Genomic DNA, 22207 nt, shown 5'->3' on the forward strand with positions numbered 1-22207 from the left:
ACCGAGAGCAGGGCCTCCACTGATGACCGCAGTGCCAGGGCTGGTTTGTGAGAGGAGATGTGAACCGTTAAATAGCCTGGACCCAAGTCATTTAGGGCTTTAAAGGTAATGACCACACTTTGTATTTAGCACAGAAGCAGACCAGCAGCCAGTGGATCTGCCGCAACATGGGAATGGATCTCTCCCTGTATGGAGCTCCTGTTAGCAATCTGGCCGCCAATCTCTGAACTGGTTGAAGCTTCCGAACTACCTTCAAAGGCAGCCCCACATAGAGATGATACAAGTGTTCCTGATAGTCTTTTATGATCATGATGAGTGTACAAGTCTATTCCATAGTGATGCATGGACTTGTAATGGCCCATACCCCAGCCAGAGTACAAATGACATAAAGCATCATCTTAAGCATAAAATTAGCATGATATATTTCAGATAGTGTAATATATTATATATTAGCATAATTCTGAACCTAATATTGGTCTTTCATATTCTGATTCTTCAATAAAAACAAAGACCCATCCTTCTGATGAAATAATGAGGATTCCATATATATCATTCTTCTGTTCCAGAATGTCATTGATCATCAAGACATTTTATTAACCGTAGGAACCAAATTCCAAATAAAAGAAAAAAGATGATAAATGTATAAACAGAAACTTTCTTTAACGCTTTCTTTTCATTACTTGCTCCCTTGTATTCAAATCAGGCCTCAGGAGAATGATATAGCATTTGGGGAAAAATATACAACCTAGTAATCCGGCACTGGAAGCTAAGATTGAGAAGATCTCCACTGCCACCATGTATTTCCCCTTGGTGCTCAAGTATGTTGGAACAAAAGAAATCCACACACTGCAGAAGACCAACATGCTGAAGGTGATAAATTTGGCTTCATTGAAACTGTTGGGTAACTTCCTGGCAAAGAAAGCTACAGTGAAACTGCAAATAGAAAAGAAACCCATAAAACCCAGGAGGCAATAAAACATGGTGATTGACCCTTCATTACATTCCAGAATGACTTCTTCAGCCATTGAGTTCACATCAAGATCAGGAAATGGGGGAAAGGTAGACAGCCACACTGTACAAATTGTGGCTTGAATGAGCAAGCTGGAAAGAACAATGGAGATGGCCATTCTTTTCCTCAACCATTTCCTCAACTTGGATTCAGGCTTGGTGGCTTGGAAAGCGAGAATCACAGTGATAGTTTTTGCCAACACAGAAGAAACAGCCACAGAGAAGATGATGCCAAAAGCTGTCTGACGAAAGAGACAGGTCATCTTCTGTGGCTGTCCAATGAAGAGCAGAGCACAAAGGAAGGAGAGCAGGAGGGAGAGGAGGAGGGTGTAGGTGAGGGTCCGATTATTGGCTTTGACAATGGAAGTGTCCCGATATTTGATGAAGATCCCAAGCACTCCAGCAGTCACACAAAACAGGAGAAGAGCAGAGATGGCCAAGCTTGGTCCCAGAGCTTCTTCAAATGTGAGGAAAGTTAACAATTTGGGGATGCAGAAATCCCTGTTCTTGTTTGGATAATGATCTTTTGGACACTGAAAGCAGTCACCCACATCTGGGGAAAAGTAAACATTGACATATATATGGCAACCTCACTTAAATCAAATGATATAGTCAAAACATCATTTTGAAAGACTGTAGTAAAGCCTTTGGAGTCAACATTTTCACATCCTATGTCAGTTGGAAGTAATATTGACTAGAAAGAGACTAGGAGAAATTCAAGGCAGTAATGAATCTCACCCACTGCTTCAGGCCAGGATGAAGTACTCCTCATTCAAATTATGCCATTTCTACTTCTACTCATTCAACCCATAATCTGGGGAAAAGTAAACATTGACATATATATGGCAACCTCACTTAAATCAATTGATATAGGCAAAACATCATTTTGAAAGACTGTAGTAAAGCCTATGGAGTCAACATTTCCACATCCTATGTCAGTTGGAAGGAATATTGACTAGAAAGAGACTAGGAGAAATTCAGGGCAGTAATCAATCTCACCCACTGCTTCAGGCCAGGATGAGGTACTTCTCATTCAAATTATGCAATTTCTACTTCTACTCATTCAACCCATAAATTACCATGAACGCTAACTCTAAGTTGTTTCTGGGCTGGGTTGGAGTGAGACAACAGCTTCACATTGAACTACTACTACAACGAGTGTTTTAATGTGCTGTTCTAGGAAAAGAGGCTAGGTTTTGTCCATTCTTCCACATTATTATCACAGAAAACTAAAATAACCTATAGTGTACAGATATAGGCAACTGAAAGAAAGATTTACACTAGACAGTAAAAAATATGGGATTTGAAAGAGACCAATCAAGAAATATAATATAATATTAAACCAATAACAGAAACTATTGGAAAAAAACTGAATTAAACAAATAATTAGAAGGAGAGGGAAAAGACCTCAAAACGAAGCAGATAGCCATCTGGAAGAGTTGAAGCAAAACAACAGGGAATACTTAAGACTATATCTGTAAACACCCTAAATACCTAACCCACAGGGATCTTAAAGATTACCAAGAAGGGGGACTGCATCTATATCTTCCAAAAAACAGAAATAAAGAAGTTGAAGGAGGAAAAAATAGAAGGAGGAAGATCACAAGGTAAAAAAGAGAAAGGAATCTGACTGCAGAAAAAAGAATTTATATGAGAGAGTGGTTGGGTACAAAGGGGTGGAAGAAAATACAGAACTACAGAATGGCAGCAGGCAAGCTGAAAGCAGAGAAAGAGGCTAAGGAAACTAAAGGGAACCCAAGGAGAATGTCAGCAACAGAGGAGGTAAATCTAAAGGAAATGATGAAAGAGATGATGACAGAAGTTTTGACGGAAATACAGACAATGAAAACGGAGATTCAGACTATTAAAGAAAGACAAGACATATACCAAAAAATTCCTCAAGTCCAGATGTCGGACCTGAAAAAAGACATAAGAGAGGAAATAGGGAAATTGAGAACGGAAGTGACAACAATGCAGCAGGAAATGAATGAGTTAAAGAAGGAGGAAAAATGCATAAAGAAAGGACAAGAGGAAATGCAAACAAAACTGAGGAATATGGAAGTAAGAAATGGCAGGCTGGAGGCAAAACAGGAAGAATTGGAAGCAAAAGAAATGGAATTTCAATTAAGAATAAGGAATATTCAGGAAGATACTAATGAGAACATAAAAGAAAAAGTAATAGAGATACTGGCAGAACTAGTGGAATGTACTGTACAAGAAATGCAGGAGCGGACAGACAGAATTTATAGAATCAATACAAACTTTGTAAAAAGAAACAAGACACCACGAGACGTAATAGTGAACTTTGTAAAGAAGACGACAAGGGATGACGTTCTGGGACGGAACAATCGAAGAAAAATATACTATAAAGGAAAGAAAGTTGTTATTTTAAAAGAGTTTCCAGGAATTGTGCTGAAAAGAAGGAGAAAATATGCACCGCTGACGGAAGAATTAAAGAAACAGAGGATTCGATTTAGATGGGAAAGAGATGAAGGACTAATGTTGACTTATAAAGAACAACGGTATTGGATTAAGACTATTGGATTAAGACTGAGGAAAGGGCGAAGGAGTTCCTAAATAAAATAATAGCAGAAAGGGAAAGAGAGAATGGCGAACATGCAAAGGGGAGAACAAAGAAAAAAAAACGTACAGACTCGCCAGAGGAAGAGGAGCTCGAAAAGGAGGAAATGAGAAGATACTCGGAAGAAGGAGCGGGAGTACTGGAGTTAAGTGATCCAGAGGAGGAGGAAAGTGAGGAAGAAGAAGAAGAGAGACAAGAAGAAAGACAAGAAGAACCGGAAGAGGAAGAACAGATAATAAGAGAAGAAGAGGAGGAAAAGGAAGCATGCTGAATGAACTGAAAATCTACACGAACAACGTCAACGGGCTGAATTCTCCAAATAAAAGAAATAAAATATTTAATGGATTAAAGAAAAAGAGGTATCATATTATTGCGTTACAAGAAACTCATATCATGAGCAGACATACGAAACACTTAGAAAATAAAAAACTGGGGCAGACATTCTATGCAGCAATACAAGAAAAAAAAGAGGTTTAGTAACATATATAGACAAAAATATAACAGCTGAACTGGCCTTTAAAGATGAGGAAGGAAGGTTCCTAGGGGTGAACATTTGGCTAAATAACAAAAAAATACTAATCTGTAATATTTATGCGCCGAACAGTGCCAAGACAAGGTTTGTGGAAAGGTTGAGGAAAAATATAGAGGATCAGGAATTTGACCAGATGATAATGCTAGGTGATTTTAATGGTGTTTTAAATAGGGGGATGGATAGAAGTGCAATAAAGAATGATGGAAAGAAGAACAAGGAGGAAAGGGGGGACCTGCCAAAATCAATGATAAAGATGATGAAAGCTTTGTTTGGTGGATATTTGGAGAAATAGAAATGAAGGGATAAGAGATTATACTTATTACTCATCAAGATATCGCAATTGGTCAAGAATTGACATGATTTGGATAACATCCTCTCTACAGATAAATGTGTCAAAAGTGTTAATCTTACCTAGGATCCACTCGGAACACTGTGCTCTGGAAATGGAAATAAAAATAATGGAGAAAACAAGAAGATGGCGATTGGATGACAATCTATTAAAAAAGGAAGAAGATATAGAACAAAACAGAAAATTGATAAAAGACTACTTTGAAATAAATGATGGGCCAGAGATTCCAATTTTTACATTATGGGAGGCAAGTAAGGCCGTTATGAGAGGAAATTTTATACAACAAAAGAGTAGGAAAAATAGGGGGAAAAGGAATAAAATGAAAGAGGTATTGGAGGCTATTGAAGAAGAGGAAGGAAAGGTAAAAGCAAATCCGCAAGACAAAGAAGCAAAACAGAGCTTGGAACATCTACACAAACAGAGAGAATTTTTGGAAATGGAGGAGAGGGAGAAAGAACTTAAGTTCATAAAGCAGAACTATTTTATGAATGCGAACAAACCGGGACGTTAGCTGGCGAACAAAATTAGGAGCAGAAAGGAAGCAACATTCATCACCAAACTGAAAGCCAATGGTAAGATTATAAAGGAGGAAGAGAAGATCAGGGAACAATTCTATGATTTTTACAAGAAATTATATCAAGACGAAAACATAGGGGAGGATGAAATTTACCAATACTTAACAAATCATAAGATACAAAGGATATCAGATGGACAAAGGGAAAAACTGAATAAAGAAATTACAGAGAAGGAAATAAAAGAAGCGATAAATAAATTGAAACCAAACAAAGCTCCGGGCCCAGACGGGTTCACGGCAATTTATTATAAGACCTTTCAAGAAGAGTTGTTACCATACTTAAAAGAAATGATGAATAGGATTCGAATCTACAAGGAAATTCCAGAATCATGGACGAAAGCAAATATCTGTCTAATACACAAAGAAAATTCAGATGAAGAACAAGTTAAGAACTACAGACCAATTTCGTTACTGAACGTAGACTATAAAATATTCAGTTTAATTATGGCAGAAAGATTAAAAGGTTTATTGGATGAATATATAAAAGAAGAGCAGACGGGCTTTTTGCCTAATAGATATCAAAGCGAAAACGTAAGAACAATTGTAGATCTAATAGAATACTATGAAAACAAACATCAAAACAAAGTACTTTTATTAGCGCTAGACGCTGAGAAAGCGTTCGATAATGTGAACTGGAAGTTTTTTAAAATTATAATGAAAGAGATGGACTTAGGATTTTATTTTCAGAACGCAATCGAAGCGATTTACGAAAAACAAGAAGCTAAAGTATTGGTAAACGGGAAGGAAACAAACAGTATTGAGATAAAAAAGGGAACGAGGCAGGGTTGCCCCCTGTCACCATTAATCTTCATCCTCACCCTAGAAGTGTTGTTAAACAAAATAAGGGAGGAAAAAAATTGGCAGGCGCAAAGATTCAAGGGCAAGAATATAAAATTCGGGCCTATGCGGATGACGTGATTTGTGTAATTGAGGACCCCATAAACAACTTAGAGGAATGGATAAAAACAATAAAAGATTTCGGGAAAGTCTCGGGCTTCAAAATCAACATGGAAAAAACAAAGGCAATAATTAAGAATATAGAAAAAAATGATCAAGAAGAAATAAAAAATAAATGGAATATTCAAATAGTTAAAAAGCTGAAGTACCTAGGGATAACACTAACGTCGAAAAATTTACAATTACTACAAAATAATTATACAGAATATTGGAAGGAGATAAAGAAAGAGATGGAAAGATGGAAGAATCTAAATTTATCACTGTTAGGGAGGATTGCCACGGTTAAGATGATGATACTGCCAAAATTGTTATTTTTATTTCAAAATTTACCGATTGTCTGAAATCAAAAAATAATAAAGGAATGGAACAAAGATATTAAAAAATTTATTTGGAAAAATAAAAAACCGAGAATCAACTTTGATAATCTGACGGAAAGGAAAGAAAATGGAGGACTTGCAGTACCAGACCTCGAATTATACATGGAAGCAAATGCGCTAATTTGGGCTAAGGATTGGGCAAAATTAGAAAAGAAGAAGCTATTGATACTGGAGGGATCAGACCTAAGAGAAGGTTGGCATACCTATATATGGTATAAGGGGAAGAAGAACGAGAAGAACTTCGGAAATCATTTTATAAGATCTACGGTTTTGAAGATATGGGAGAAATATAAAGATAGGTTGTGTAACAAAACCCCAATGTGGGTTTCTCCTTTGGAAGCAGGGCAAAGAAGGTGCACAGGATGGCATGAATGGGCAAAGTATAAAGATCTACTAAAAAAAGAGGGAGGAGATCTGATTCTAAAATCACAGGAAGAATTAAATACTGTGGAACAAAGAGTATCATGGCTGGAATACTGGACTATCAAGGAAAAGTATAAAAACGACAAAAAGATTGGTTTCAATCAGGAAAAGAACTTCTGGGATAAGATACTGGATTCAAAAAATAAATTAGTAACAAAGATATACAAAAAATTGTTGGAATGGAAACTAGAAGCCAAAGGAGAAAAGAATTATAAAAGAAGGTGGAACGGAAATATCAGAAGGAACATCAGGCAGGAGGAATGGGAAAGAGTCTGGAGAGAAAAACTAAAGTATTGTTACGCCACCGACTTGAAAGAAAATTGGTTAAAAACAGCACACCGCTGGTATATGACCCCTAAGAAAATTGGTAAAGGAAATAAAAACTTCAGTACAGATTGCTGGAAATGTAAGGAAGAAGAAGGGTCGTATTTCCATATTTGGTGGACGTGCAAGAGGGCAAAAGAATATTGGAGAAAGGTACAAAAATAATTGCAAGATATTCTAAAAATCAACATACCATGGAAGGCGGAACTTTTTTTATTGGGTATACATGATTTAAAAATAGAGAAAAATACAGACAAAATCTTATTTTTGATAACAACTGCTGCAAGAATTTGTTACACTAGAAGGTGGAAACAAAAAGAGATACCGGACGAGAATGAGAGATTAACAAAAATTTTAGAAATAAAAAATATGGATAGGCTCACCTTTTTAATATCAAGAAGTAAAGGGATGAATATGAAAGAAACACATTGGGAAGAAGTGATGGACTACTTCAGACAAAAAAACAAGAAGATTCTGATCTAGAAGGAGAGAAAGGGAAGAAGAGAAAGAAGAGTAGGAGAAAGAAGTTGAGGAGAAAAGAGTTTGAAATAAAGGAAAGGAAGAAGATTGAATAAACCTTAAGAAGACCCCTGGGAAGTCAACAACATCTATTACTCTAGTTTTTAATGAGGTGGTGGGCTTTTACTTTACTTTCCCCTCTTCTTTTTTTTCCTCTTCTTCTTTTTTTTCTTTTCTTTCTCTTCATCTCTCTTTTTCTTTACACCTCACAATATTTCGGGTATTCTCTTAAAATGTTAATTCACAAATTCACTTTTCCTTTCCCTACTTTCCCTTTTTTAAATGTAAATTTGAAACTTAATAAAGATTATAAAAAAAAGAAAGAGACCAATCAGAATTTGAAAGAGAACTGTGTAGTAATGAAGAAGACTTTATTGGGAAAATATATAAAGTATTACTGAAAATGGAAATGAAACAGAACTGATAAAGGATTGTATGATTAAATGGGCACAAAATGTCGGACACAACATAGAACTTGATAAATGGGAAAATGTGGATTATTGCCTTCAAGAAAATTCAATGCTATGACCTTAGAGAAAATGTTTATTAAAATGATGAATGGGTAGTAGCTGTTCCCAGTAAAATTAGCTAAAATATATTAGGGAAGAAACGACAAGTGCTGGAAATGTAAATAACAGGAAGGAACTTTCTTCCACATGTGGTGGACCTGTAAAAAAACAAGAGAATTCTGGGGCAAGGCACAAAAAACCTGACTCCAGCAAAATTACGTACAAGGGAAGAAACAAAAAGTGCTGGAAATATAAAGAACAGGAAGGAACATTTTTCCACACATTATGGTCTTGTATAACAGGGGTAAGATACAAAAAAAAAAAATTGCAAAAAAATTCAATCAAAGATACAATTGGAGCCTGAATAATTTTTATTGGGAATGTCAAACAAACAAACAAACAAAATAATTAAACTACAAAATATTGCCCTACATGATAATAGCAACAAGAATATTATATACACAGTTTCGGAAGAAGGGAGACCTCCCAACCATAGACTAGATTTAACGTCTTCAAACACAGCATAAATAGGAAAATCAGCAATGATGAACAAAGAAATAACACATAAAATTGATCAAAGATTGGGAAGCATTTCTAAACTTTGTAAAAAAAAAAGGAAGAAGGGAAAGTTTTTATAGAAGGTTTCATAATTTAACCTTTTAGAATGTGTGTAGCAAATTTATAAATGATAAATATTAGGCCAGAAGGAAGAATAGAAAAATAATGTAATAGGAAGGAATATATTAATGTCTCCAGTCACTAAATTGGGAGGGTGGGAGGAGGGAGAGTATAACCAAATACAAATATAGAAATTAGAAAAAATTATTGGTTCATGCAGATATACATGTATATGGATTTGTTTCATTGCTTTTATGAATATGTAAATTGAAAATAAAAAAGCCCACATTAATCCCATAGACTAAAATAACAACAATGGCATGAAGAGTGTGAAGGAAGGTTATATAAAACACATTCCATATGAAATAAGAAGATAGGGAGGGAGGGAGGACCACTCTTACCCTTCTGGGTGGAAATCTTCCCTTCCGGACAGGGAATACAATCATAGCAGCAAAATGGCTCCCCTTCCTTCTTTCTTTTACTGTAACCTGGATAACAATGGTCATTACACAGAGAAAGAGGTTGTGCCTATCAACAAATAAAGGGAAATATTTCATGGTGATGACCCTCAACTCTGGCTTCCCCCAATATAATTCCATGGAATCTTTTTGTGTCTAAACTTTTGTCTAGCATCTGCAATATAGGGATGAGGGCAAAGAAAGTGAAGATCAGTCTGGCAAGACTCATCGTTAGTTGAAAGCCAGATAACCATTCAGGGTACACTCAGTGGTAGTTGAGGTTACACTGGAGGTTCACAGATACACAACTTGTGTGGCTTCGGCCTTGAATATTGCAAGGCAAGACAGAAGGTTACTAGTCTCAAAATTACCCCAGCTTCTACGGTTTCCAGGTGTACTTTGGTACACATAAAGGCTATGAGGTCAACTGCACCCAATGCTGAAGAAACCTGATCCATCTACAGTCAGTTATGCATGTCTTGGTGATATCTCATTTGGATAATTATATCACACTCCATGAAGAACTGCCTTTAAGGTGTGTTCCGAAATTTCAACTGGGACAAAGAGTAACTTCTCCAATTCAAAGTGTTGGTTGTGATATAGAGAGGTCTACACAGTATACATCTAGATTATTGGACAAATTGACTGGATCCTGATATTTACTTTACTTTACTTTACTTTACTTTACTTTACTTTACTTTACTTTACTTCTATACCGCTGTTCTCAGCCCAGAGGCGATTCACAGCGGTTCACAGGACACAAGACACAGCAAAATTTAATACACCAATATAAAACAGTTAATAACCAATCTAATACACAGTTAGTATACAATTACTATAATAACCATTCACTAGCGTCTCTTCACTAAAAAAACATGATCCAGATTCGTCATCCATTGTTCCATTCCTATGTCATTGCCAGTCATTGCACTAATTATTCGAACGCTTGCACAAATAACCAGGTCTTTACTTTTTTGCGGAATATCATTAGAGATGGTGCTAATCTAATGTCTGTGGGAAGGGCGTTCCACAGCCGGGGAGCCACCACCGAGAAGGCCCTATCTCTCGTCCCCGCCAGCCGTGCTTGTGACGCTGGTGGGACCGAGAGCAGGGCCTCCCCGGAAGATCTCAAAGTCCTGGTGGGTTCATAGGCCGAGATGCGGTCAGATAGGTAGCTTGGGCCGGAACCATTTAGGGCTTTAAAGGTCAACATCAGCACTTTGAATTGAGCCCGGTAGCAAATCGGTAGCCAGTGGAGTTGGCGCAACAGGGGGGTTGTATGCTCCCTGCGTTCTGCGCCTGTTAGAATCATGGCTGCCGAGCATTGGACTAGTTGAAGCTACTGAGCTGTCTTCAAAGGCAACCCCACGTAGAGAGCGTTGCAGTAATCTAGGCGGGATGTAACCAGAGTGTGGACTACCATGGCCAAGTCAGACTTTGCAAAAAAGTCACTAGTTTTGGTCCCACCTCCTTCACAAAAATGCTTGATGGAAACAGGAGAGAGTACCTTTTCAGTGGAGGAGAAAGAATGAAAGAAGGATTTGCAGCTCATGAAGAATACTCTCTTGTTTGCATGTTGCCTGATAGTTTTCCTATCACGTTGATGTGCTCATGATATGAGTCTCTGACACTGAGATACTGTACATACTTTTGGGGAGGGTGGAAATCACATGATGGAATGTATTCACATCCTACCTGATTGAACCAGCTGGGCCATACAATGGCATCCTCATGAACAGTGAACTCAATGGTTGGTAGAGACTGTGGATCTATCCTTCCCACTTTCACTCTATTAAACGTCTCATTGGGAAATGTGACCCAATTGATGATATCAAACCCAGCTACTAATTCCCCATTTTTATTAACGGAAATCTGTGCACCAACTGTGTTGTTAAAGATAACACTTCTTAGGAAGTGATGAAGCTAAATAGAGAGGAGAAAATACAGTTACAAACGATGCTCACGATCCAAATAAACAAGCAAGATAGTAATAGCTCACACTTGACATCGATGCTTAACAGAGCTTATGCATCCTTATAGAAGGAATAAGGTATTTTTTGGTGATACTAATGAGCTATTTTATATAAAGCTGGTACACAGAGCAGTGCACACATGTTCCAGGAATATGAATGACATTAACCAGGAAAGAGATCTCACCTGATCTTGGATACTCAGCAGGGTCAGTCCTGGATAGTGCTTGGATGGAAAAATGCCAATGAATATCTGGCGCTATACCTGGCTATACTTCAGAAGAAGGAAATGGTAGAACCATATCAGACTCTACGAGGGTTGAATGAAAAGTAATGCCTCCACCTTTGTAACTCCTTGACAGATAGCAGTACTGGTATGCACCAGGTACTGGCTTGTTCAGTAGACTCTCCTCTACAGTTTCATTTTGGCAGGAAGCCTTAGCATTGAATGGTTGTGCTGTTAAAGTGAGAAGTATGGAACCCTGTGCAGTCAATGCGACTTAAGCAGCGTGCAGTCATTGAATTCTTGACAGCAGAAGGTGTCACCACAAAGGAGATTCGTCAGAGAATGCAAGCTGCTTATGGTGATTCTGTTGATATGAGTACTGTGCATCGTTGGGCAAGTAAGTTTAAAGATGTTGAGGTGGAAACATCTGACTTGCATGACAAACAAAGAGTTGGATGTCCTGTGACAGCAACCACCGAGTTTCACAAGCAAAAGTTTGACAGATTGATTCAGGGTGATCGTTCTATCACCCAGAGAGATATTTCAAGCATAATCGACATTTCACAAGAACGTGTGGGTCACATTATTGCTTTGCTTGGCTATCGGAAGATCTGTGCACTATGAGTTGCGGAAACAGACTGTCGTCTTCTTCTGTGACGGCTTCAAATAACTTGTTCATCATTAGCAGAAATGTATGCAATTGTCTGGTGATTATGTGGAAAAGTGAATAGTGGTAATTAAAGAGCACATTCTAAGGATTATTTATGTGCTTGATTTATTAAAATATTCCCATCCAAACCCAAGTAACGAAGGTGGAGGCATTACTTTTCATTCAATCCTTGTACCTTGCCTAATAAAAACCTTATGAAACTCATGGGTTCCCCATTAGTTAACAGGCCATGTGATAGGCACATACACTGAAATAAGAAACATGGGTCATAGGGAATGCAAAGCAATATTTACAGTGTGATCTCCAGTACTCAGAAAAGGTATCATGTCTTTTTTTGCTGTGTGTTGTGTCTACTACCTATGGCAAAATTAAGGCAAGCCTGAGAAGTTTTGTTCAGAGGCAGTTTGTTATCAATACACAATGCAAAGACAGACAGATGCATTGTCCACTTGCTCTAGTAACTCGGTAAAAATAGATAAAATGAAATAAAAATGAAAAGGAGGTTATCATATCATATCACATACTTTTACTGAAATTATGTATGCATAGACTAAATTTACACAAAGTATAATACCAAAGTAGAATAATAACTTAGAAAGGACTGCTGTGATGATTAAAAGTCAGCATGTATTTCTCAAAAACAATACGGGTGACACCAAATTAGGAGGGATAGCTAATACTCCAGAGCACAGGATCAGAATTCAAAATAACCTTAACAGATTAGGGAGCTGAACTAAAACTAAACTAAACGGTTCTGGCCCAAGATACCTTTCTGACCGCATCTCGGCCTATGAACCCACCAGGACTTTGAGATCTTCCGGGGAGGCCCTGCTCTTGATCCTGCTGGCTTCTCAAGCTCGGTTGGCAGGGACGAGAGATAGGGCCTTCTCAGTGGTGGCTCCTCGGCTGTGGAACACCCTTCCTGCGGACATTAGGCTGGCGCCATCTCTCATGACATTCCGGAGAAAGTTGAAGACCTGGATGTTTGTGCAGGCGTTCGAGTAATCTAGTGCAATCTGGTAATGGAACATAGGAATAGAACAATGGACGAGGAACTTGGACTACGCTTGGATGATGAGACGTTTCAGTGCGGTTTTTGTAATAATTCTGTATTGTAATTGTTTATTAGTAACTTGTGGATAATACGTTAAGTTAATTTGTTATATGTGTATGAACTACTGCTGTTTTACTGTTTTTTACTGCTGTAAACCGCTGTGAGTCGCCTTCGGGCTTGAGATACAGCGGTATATAAGCAAAGTAAATAAATAAATAAATAACGAAATGAATTTCAACTGTAGCGGTCAGCGGAAGAGTATGATTTAAAAATGTATTTAAAAATGAATATAGGAAAACTTACCTTGAAATACTAGCGAAAGAGTTTTTGCGGCAGGGAGAAGCGAAGGGTTCAAAAGACGGAAAGTAAATGATTGACTTAACAAGCTTCATGGGTTAGGCTCAAGGAAGTTAAATATTAATGGAACATGACATTTGGGAAACAATGGTGTCTGCCATCAAGGGAATGTTGTTGGCAGCCAGACAAGAACACTTGCGTAAAGTGGAACACCTTAAAAGGTCAGTTAGCGGCCTCTGGTGATTCAGTGAGGTAAATAGCAGGCAACTTCAGATTTATTACGAATATGGGAATAATTAAGATTTGAAACAATTGGGAGTACGTCATTGTAACGCGTCATCGTGATGTATGGGAAAAGGTCATGCGTAATGCCTCTGTTAATGATTAGATCTGTGTAAATGTCAAGACAGTTGTACGCATGTCTAGACCAGTGGATTCTGCTATAAATATTGAAACCTGACTGACTTTCAAGCACGCTTCAGAATCTTGTTTCTGAGCGTCCTATCAACTTGATAGTAAATATGCCTGGAATCAAAATTGCTGTCTCCGTCTTTTTCCTGCCTGATTGTGCTCTAAAATGATCTCGGGTAAAGTATTTGCCGCAACAAATGGGGGACTCGTTCCGGGATTTGAGCCAACAAGGAGAGGAATAGAGATGAAGCTTCATTTGAGGGCTTGATGGCCCCCACTCAGCGGGTCGGGTAAGACGATGATCAGAAGGGGCAATACGGGTACCCATTGAAAGAAATGGCCTGGCTGGTCCTCGTCTTCCCTGCCTCCAGACTGGGGTACATTGAGAGCTTTGATTCCATGGCACAGGTAAGGAAAAAGGCCTTAAAAAGAGAAGAGGTACATAAGAAGTACCGGGGGAATATTTCACTGTGAGATTACTGCAGAAATCAAGTGAAAACCCCCCGAGTGATTGTTTTTGCTACAGAAATCACACTCACAGGTTGGAGAAATACCCTTTCAGGGGGAAAGTGATAAGTCTGTTTTATGTTTTGTGGTTGTCTTGGTTAATGATGTTTGTGTCCATATGCTTTACCCCTTCCTGCTGCTTTGCAACCCTATGCACACATTTGTGTATCAATGCCTGTTTTTGTTGTGGAGATGTGTATAATGAAAAGAGACAAATGGTTTCAGGCTTCCGGGAAAAAGCCAAGATGGAAAAGATAAAGAAAAATGAAAAATGAGAAAAATGAGAAGAAGAAAAAAGGAAACGCTACGTGCAATATGGAGAAATGGTGCCTGTCTTTTGGGACAAGGAGAAAATGTTCGTTTACATTTTCTGGAAACTTGAATGTATGTGGATGGCTAGCCAAAAAGGAATGTGTGGAAACTGTTTGTGTTGGGAAAAAGAAATAATCTTTACAGGTTTCAAATAAAAAGGAAAAAGAGGATAATTCAGAAAAAACCTGGAAAAATACACATGATATGGGAAATGCCAAGTTTATATGTTTTCATGTGGGTAAGCAAAACCAAGAAGAAAAGGTATGTGAAGAAGGTATGTGTAGGGAAAGCAAGAAAAAGCAAGTCAAAATAAGACAAGGTAGAATTGAAATGAGAAATGTAGCCAGAGAATGTAGAGAAAGTGATATAGTGGTGATGAAACGATAGGAAGAGAAAATGCAAAGATCTAGCATTTGCTTAATAATAGAAACCTGAAATATTGAGATGTGAATGAATAGATTCCCTTTGTGAAAGTTTAGATAAATGTGTGGCAATATTGCAGTTCGGAATAAGAAAATGCATGTATGAAATCAGATTTAGATGCATCAAGGGTATGTGAGGTTGATTATGTTTAATCATTATATGTTTAAACATTTGATGGGTTAAAAAGAGAAATTAATTATTATGTGTTGAGAGTATTCAAGAATGGCCAACTTGAATGCCCTCACTAGGAAAGAAAAAATTGGAAACTTTTTGAAAAAGAAAAATTGAAACTGTACCATACAGGAGAAAAGTGGTGACAATTTGAGATACATTTACATTTAGAAGATTTTGTGGGAAGAGCGAGGAAAAAATGGGATGTTATGAAGATATTTGTTTAATATATTTTATTAATCGACATGTACACCCCCTCTTAAAAAATCCAAAATGTCGGCAACTGAATTGATAAGTGAATGAAGAGAGATGAGGGTAATATGATGTGGAAGTAAAGGGGAATTAAGCATTAAGAAAAGAAGTATAGATTTTGGAAATGGTATTAATTGTATAACTACATTGGCCTGTTATAGAATCCTTTGTTGTGTTAGAAGACCCAGAGTGGCTGGAAAAATTTTGGAAAATTTTGGAAGTGTGATCCCTGAGAAAAAGTGGACAGGGTCTACTGCTTGATGAATGTCCTAATGCTACGAGAAAATGCCAATTTGCAGATGAATTAAGCCTGCTTAAAAAGGAGATCATACAGTGACGGACCCTGACTTACAAATTAGGAGTTGATCGACGGTATAAAGAACTAATTGCATCGTACATCAATAAGAGGATAAAAGTTGCTCTGAATAAGAGAGAGAGCCAACATCTGAAAGCTGTAAGAAGAAAGAAGAAAGAAGATTGGATGGACCTTTCAGGGTTGGGAGTGTGTTATTGTGGGATTCCTTATTATCTTGGGATTGGTATGGTTGTGTTACAATTATAGGCATGTTTTTGGGGGAAAGCGTATTCACGTAGGCATGTGGTATATCTGTTACCTTATTAAGTTGAGTGTACTCATCCCGAAGGTAGTACAAGGAGGGATGGGAACAAAAACATATTCCATCAGATGAGTCAGGATAGAGCAAAGGATACAGAAGTTACTGAATGTTGGATTTGCAGTCATGGGCCTACTTCCCAGCGTGAGGGATGGCCACTAATGGTGGGAACGTTATTAAGTTATTAAGGATGGAGCACCTTACAGCCTCAAAATTATGAGATGATGCAGCAGCTAAAAAAGCCAATAATAATAATAATAATAATAATAATAATAATAATAATACATTATTTGTACCCCGCTACCATCTCCCCAAGGGACTTGGTGCGGCTTACATGAGGCCAAGCCCACAGCACATCAATAAACAAAGGCAATAACAAATAATCAAGACAAACAAATAAAATAAAATAAAACTCAAAAACAAAAAAATACACAATAAGCAATAAACAATAACAATAATAACATACAGCATTTAAAAACCTATGGCCGAGCCAAATGTAATAATTCAAATTTGAAATGCTGGACATGAACAAGGAGATAAACTAGGATAGGGTTTTCAGAGAAAGATGAGGGCGCGCAGACAATCCTAAATCAATATTAAAGTGCATTTGAGGACATACTGCTAAGAGTTTTCCTTAGTCTGGGAAGGCACACTGGAACAACCACGTTTTCAGGCTCCCCCTAAAGGCTGTCAGCGTCGGGGCATGTCTGATGTCCTTAGGGAGTAAATTCCAGAGTCGAGGGCTACCACCGAGAAGGCCCTCTCCCTCAGCCCCACCAATTGCGCCTGCAAAGGAGGTGGGAGTGTGAGCAGGTCCTCTCCAGATGATCGAAGAGATCATGTGGGTTTGTAATCGGATTTTGGGCTGCATCAAAAGCAGTATAGTGTCCCTATGAGGAGCGTCTTAAAGAACGGCATGGCAATCTGCCAGGGATAGTTTGATTGCGCTTTTTCTGCATGGCATGGGGTTGGACATGATGGCCCATGTGGTCTCTTCCAACTCTATTATTTTATGATTCTATCATACAAAGTTACAAAATGAATTAAATATATTGGGAGGTGGGAGCAAGCTTGTTTTCTGCTTCCCTGGAGACTAGGACGTGGAACAATGGCTTCAAACTACAAGAGAGGAGATTCCATCTGAACATGAGGAAGAACTTCCTGACTGTGAGAGCTGTTCAGCAGTGGAACTCTCTGCCCCGGAGTGTGGTGGAGGCTCCTTCTTTGGAAGCTTTTAAACAGAGGCTGGATGGCCATCTGTCCGGGGTGATTTGAATGCAATATTCCTGCTTCTTGGCAGGGGGTTGGACTGGATGGACCATGAGGTCTCTTCCAACTCTTTGATTCTATGATTCTATTGCAGTTTTCATATGCACAGAAGCAGCTACGAAGTCACAGTAAAAGGAGGGTGACTCAGTCCTAGTGCCTAGACACCAGACTTCAACCTTTGCCAGAAAATTTGGGGGCTGCACATGCAAATAAGCTGGATACTTCTGTTATATTGTGCTCCAACCATTACCTGCCATGACTGCATTTTTTGAAGATCTCTGATCCCAGTAGTTCCGTGTTTGAACTTGGATGAATCCATGTCATGCAGAGCATGTGCAACAGCATAGACAGCGTTGTAGATGCTGTAGCTAAGGCTGCTCATGCTCATTTCAAAAACAGACATAGGAAGAGTCTCCAGCTTGTCCTCCTCCGTGCAGATATTTCCAAGGGACTCGTCTAAATTGGGCCCAGGAAATGAACACACGAATGCTTGTTGCCAGAAGTCCCCAATAAAGCCATCTTCTCCATCTGTGCCTGGTTTTCTGTTCTGAAGAAATTCCTGGAATCCTGAAACCTTTTTTGGGAGAAGTGAAACAGATAAGGCCCCATGGATGAAGTTCGGGTTCCAGTCTCTTTGAATTGGGAGCGATGAAAAATCTATTGCAGCTGTCAAAATCCAGACTTTATTTATTCTTGGTAAATCATAGAAAAATGGAATTTCTAACCATATTCTCAAAGCTAGAATTGAGTGAACTTCTCCATTTAGGATCACTACATTGGCAGTACTTTTCCCAACGAGGTATGATGTTTCAATAAACTTGTTTGCCATTGCTTCCATTTCACTGAAAAAGTTAATGTTGGTTGCGGCTTTTATGAAGTCAAAGCAGATACCTTTTTTCACGAACATGGGAATTACTTCATGTACAAATCTTTGTCCTATTTCATTATCCAGATAAATGACTCCAATCCACGCCCACTGGAAATGCAACATTAAGTCGAGAATCCCAGTGTATTGATGGTTCTCATTTGGGAACATGTGGTGAAAGAAAGCAGCTTCCTTTTTGTTATCTAATAGTGGAGAAGAACCATACGTGATCTTCGGGATTAGAGATAAGGAAAGAATTATTATATTAGAAAATTGCATCTTCTCGTTAAACATTACTGGTATAACACTACTATTTAAATCACAACATAGTATTGAAATAACAATCCCTCCCCCCCCCCCAAAAAAAAAGGAATCAAAAGCAAGGAAAACTAGAGGAAAAACAATGGGTTATAGCAAAGGAATAGTCTTAGAAAAATATTTTAACATTTCTCTAAAAAAATTCAGCATTTACACCTCTAAGGTTTGAAAGGAATGCTATTGGTATTGGTATGGTATTGGACTGGTTTAAACATTGTAAGCCTTGATGCCTTGAAATAATGATTGAACATTCATCTCCATATATCAATTAAAAAGTTAGTCTTCACATTATCTAAATCTCCTGGACCATGTTCAATGTCAACTCAATATGAAATCCTTCACTGTAAACCAACTTGGAGGCAAATTCTGTGACCAGGCTATCTCTTCCTAAGAATGGTCAGAGCTAATGAACCAGATAAATCTGGTCAAAAGTAACAAGACTAACTTGAGCCTCAAATGACAATCAAAAGCTAAGGAATCACCCTTTCAAGGGGAGTAAATAACTCTAGCGAGTGAGGAAATTATCCTTTTTAGGATACACCACAGAAATGGAATTTCAGAATTTCTCTAGGATGTGAGGAAATTATCCATTTTAGGATATATCACATACATGTAATTTATGAACATTGACAGGCTTTCCACCATGACAGACTTCATTCTGATGAGTGCCGTTTCCAGAATTTAGCTAACCTGATGTATCATAAAAGAGATGATAGATATGGGGCGGGGGGTTGATAAAATCCTAAAATCACCCGATGATTTTATCCAAGGGAAGTGGGACTTTATGGGACTTCACTGCTCGGATTTAACAACATTCTACAAAGGCCCATGTATATTATGTAAGGACTCATACTTGGAAGGAGTTTGCTGTATTACTTATAGGATCCAGTGGAAACTTAAGCTATGAGATCCAAAAATTATAAATGCTGATGCTGTAGCTTGCCCATCCCTAATTTACATGGTACAGGTCATAGATGTAATCTAAGTGACAAAGAAACTGATTTCAACTTGTATCATTTCCAGTCAAATAGAAGCTAGATGGTGATGTGTTGAAAAATATGGTGGAACGGTGAGTTATGAGTTTGTTATTGTTGCCCAAACATATTGGCTACTGTAAGGACACATCAATATCTTTTAGGCCTCCCAGCACTATGCTTTTTCCATTTCTGGTCTGCAGATGACCAAAGCAGAGAGAAATAACACAAGTGACAAAAATTGGAGTATATATATATATATATATATATATATATATATATATATATTTGTCACATATATACCTGAAACTTCCTATTGTGAGACAATGGGACTTCATTGCTCAGATTCAACAAGATTCTATAAAGGCCCATGTATATTATGTAAGGACTCATACTTGGAAGGGGTTTGCAGAGAGAAATAACACAAGTGACAAAAATTGGAATATATATATATATATATCTCCTTACCTGAAACTTCCTATTGTGAGAGAGGTGCCTTCCATGTGTATGGGACATTGATTTTAATCAACATTGTGATAATTTTTAGATTAAAATTACACCAGATCACCTGCCCCATTGATATGTAACCCACTAGCTACTACTGCATGTTCCTGCTTTAATAACTTCAGAATCAACTTGTTTTGTTCATACCAGAAAACCCATAGCTAACCGTTATTTTATCCAAGGAGAGAAAGAATGGTAGAATGAAAGACAAGTGAAGGTCTCAACTCACATTGAGGCAATATTTTTCTTAAATTGCTTAGGGGAAAATTAACAAAAAGTAAATTCAGAGTCTGTAGATATTGAATTCTCATTGACATCCTGTTGTTTCAAACTCTTAGTTTTGTGGGTAAGCTTACCTGTGTAAATTTATAGGCTAACAGGATGTCTGCCATGAAAAGACAGACATCAGAAATAGGCCCCCCAATGACTGCTGCTGGGTTGTCTTGGTTGTCGCATTTGTAGTTAGGGACAAATTTGCCCCAGGTAGAAAGGAGTTCCAGTGAAGCAAGATAAGTAAAGCCAGCAACAAAATGACTGTTGTAAATGTAGAATCCCAATGTGATGTTGGGTAAGATAAGGGGATTTTCATTGATCTCCTTAATGGCAAAAATCAAGGCCAGGATGTGTTGGTAGTTGTGAGTAAACACTCTGAAACAACAGTAACAGCAGGCTTAGATTTCAGATTAATGCACATTTTCTATCTAAAGAATGTCTGACTACAGATACAGAAAAATGGGCTTGAGCCTTCTGCAAATATACAGTCCAATACTGATGTAGAAGGTGTGCATTAGAATTCATGTGTTCTAATTATTCTTGTTCTTATTATAATTATTACTCTATCCTGCTTAATCTCTCCCAAAAGAGACCCCAAAGCAATAAAAACAATAGAAAGTTGCAAACATGGGATGGTATTTATTACTAATTTTCTTTGTCAAAGGAAGCAACAAAGTTTTGATTGTCTGTACAGAAAATGCTGCATATAATATTTTTTGCACAAAACAAAGACCATATTTGCAAATTTTACATAGAATAAGTCCCACAAGCAAATATGTTTTTACATTTTAGGTACAATTTCTAATCTTTTTTTCTATCCTCAATTTAAACCAGCTCCAACCTTATAACAACTGAATTTTTAACAGATCCCAACCTCTCTTATGAAATAATATGAGGGAAAAAACCAAATTCATACACTGTATCTCCTTGAGACTTCCCAACAGGATCTTGTCTAAAGGATATTTCTTCCGAAGACATAAAAATCTGAGACAGAATGGCACCAATGTGCAGGTCTCCAGACATGCGATACTTGTGATGAATACGAAGAGATCGACCCATGTCACATGAACCAGCTGTGCAGGCCACCTGAAACAGACTGAACACCAGCAGAATGAAAACGAGTTGGATGGATAGCTTGATTTTGCATAGAAAGATTCCACTTTGACAACAATTCATTGCTTCCCAAATTGTGATCCAGGTCTCCTCTGGTATTACAGCCTATTCGAAATTCCTTTGGTTTGTTGGTTTGAAATCAGTTGGGTATACTATGAAATATACACAGTCAAAGGAATGGAACCATCTTTTCCTCCATCTACAAAGACATTAGCAATATACGTATAATTTAAGGTAATGCACTCCTGTGCAGGTTCAGTTATAGATCAATCCCACTGAACTTACGGAGATGTAGTCCTGAGTATAAAAGAGCACAGGCTGAGCATTTACTTCACTAGTATTCCCTGGAGCCTCCAGGAACATAGAAGAAGAAAGTGCAAATAGGATAATCACTAAATGGGAATGCTCTGGGGCATTGCAAAAATATGTTTATCACAACTCGACAGGTGTCTCCTCAGGTAATAACAAATTTAACAGGAGCACTGCCATGCCCCCCTCCCTTTTGCCTCCCAAAGCCCTCACGCACGCTGTGACAACACTCAATGCCTCCTCTCCCTAGTTGTTGTCGTTGTCCGATGATGAGATCATTTGGATGGAGTTTTCTTGGTTGGGTCCCTTCCTTTAGGCCCCCCCACTCCCTTATTCTGCTTTAGGAAAAGGGAAAGAAAATCATAACATGTGCAATGTACCAAATCACAGCCTTGAAATCATGGTCACAGCCTCTCTTTGCATCCATGATTAGTCTTCTGGTCACC

At 38.0% G+C, this 22207-nt stretch overlaps 1 protein-coding gene across 1 annotated transcript; it reads right to left on the minus strand.

The window, feature by feature from the left end:
- Window positions 1–659: 659 nt before the first annotated feature.
- Window positions 660–21398, minus strand: LOC137097319 (vomeronasal type-2 receptor 26-like). Its single transcript, XM_067469574.1, has 6 exons — window positions 21256–21398; window positions 20423–20600; window positions 17656–18501; window positions 10925–11152; window positions 9173–9299; window positions 660–1561 (listed from the first exon to the last, which is right to left on the minus strand). Exons 1-6 carry the CDS (start codon window positions 21396–21398, stop codon window positions 660–662), a joined length of 2424 nt encoding a protein of 807 aa, XP_067325675.1.
- Between the last annotated feature and the right edge of the window lie 809 nt (window positions 21399–22207).

This window comes from Anolis sagrei, chromosome 6 (assembly GCF_037176765.1).
Source record: "Anolis sagrei isolate rAnoSag1 chromosome 6, rAnoSag1.mat, whole genome shotgun sequence".
Classification (NCBI taxonomy): domain Eukaryota; kingdom Metazoa; phylum Chordata; class Lepidosauria; order Squamata; family Dactyloidae; genus Anolis; species Anolis sagrei.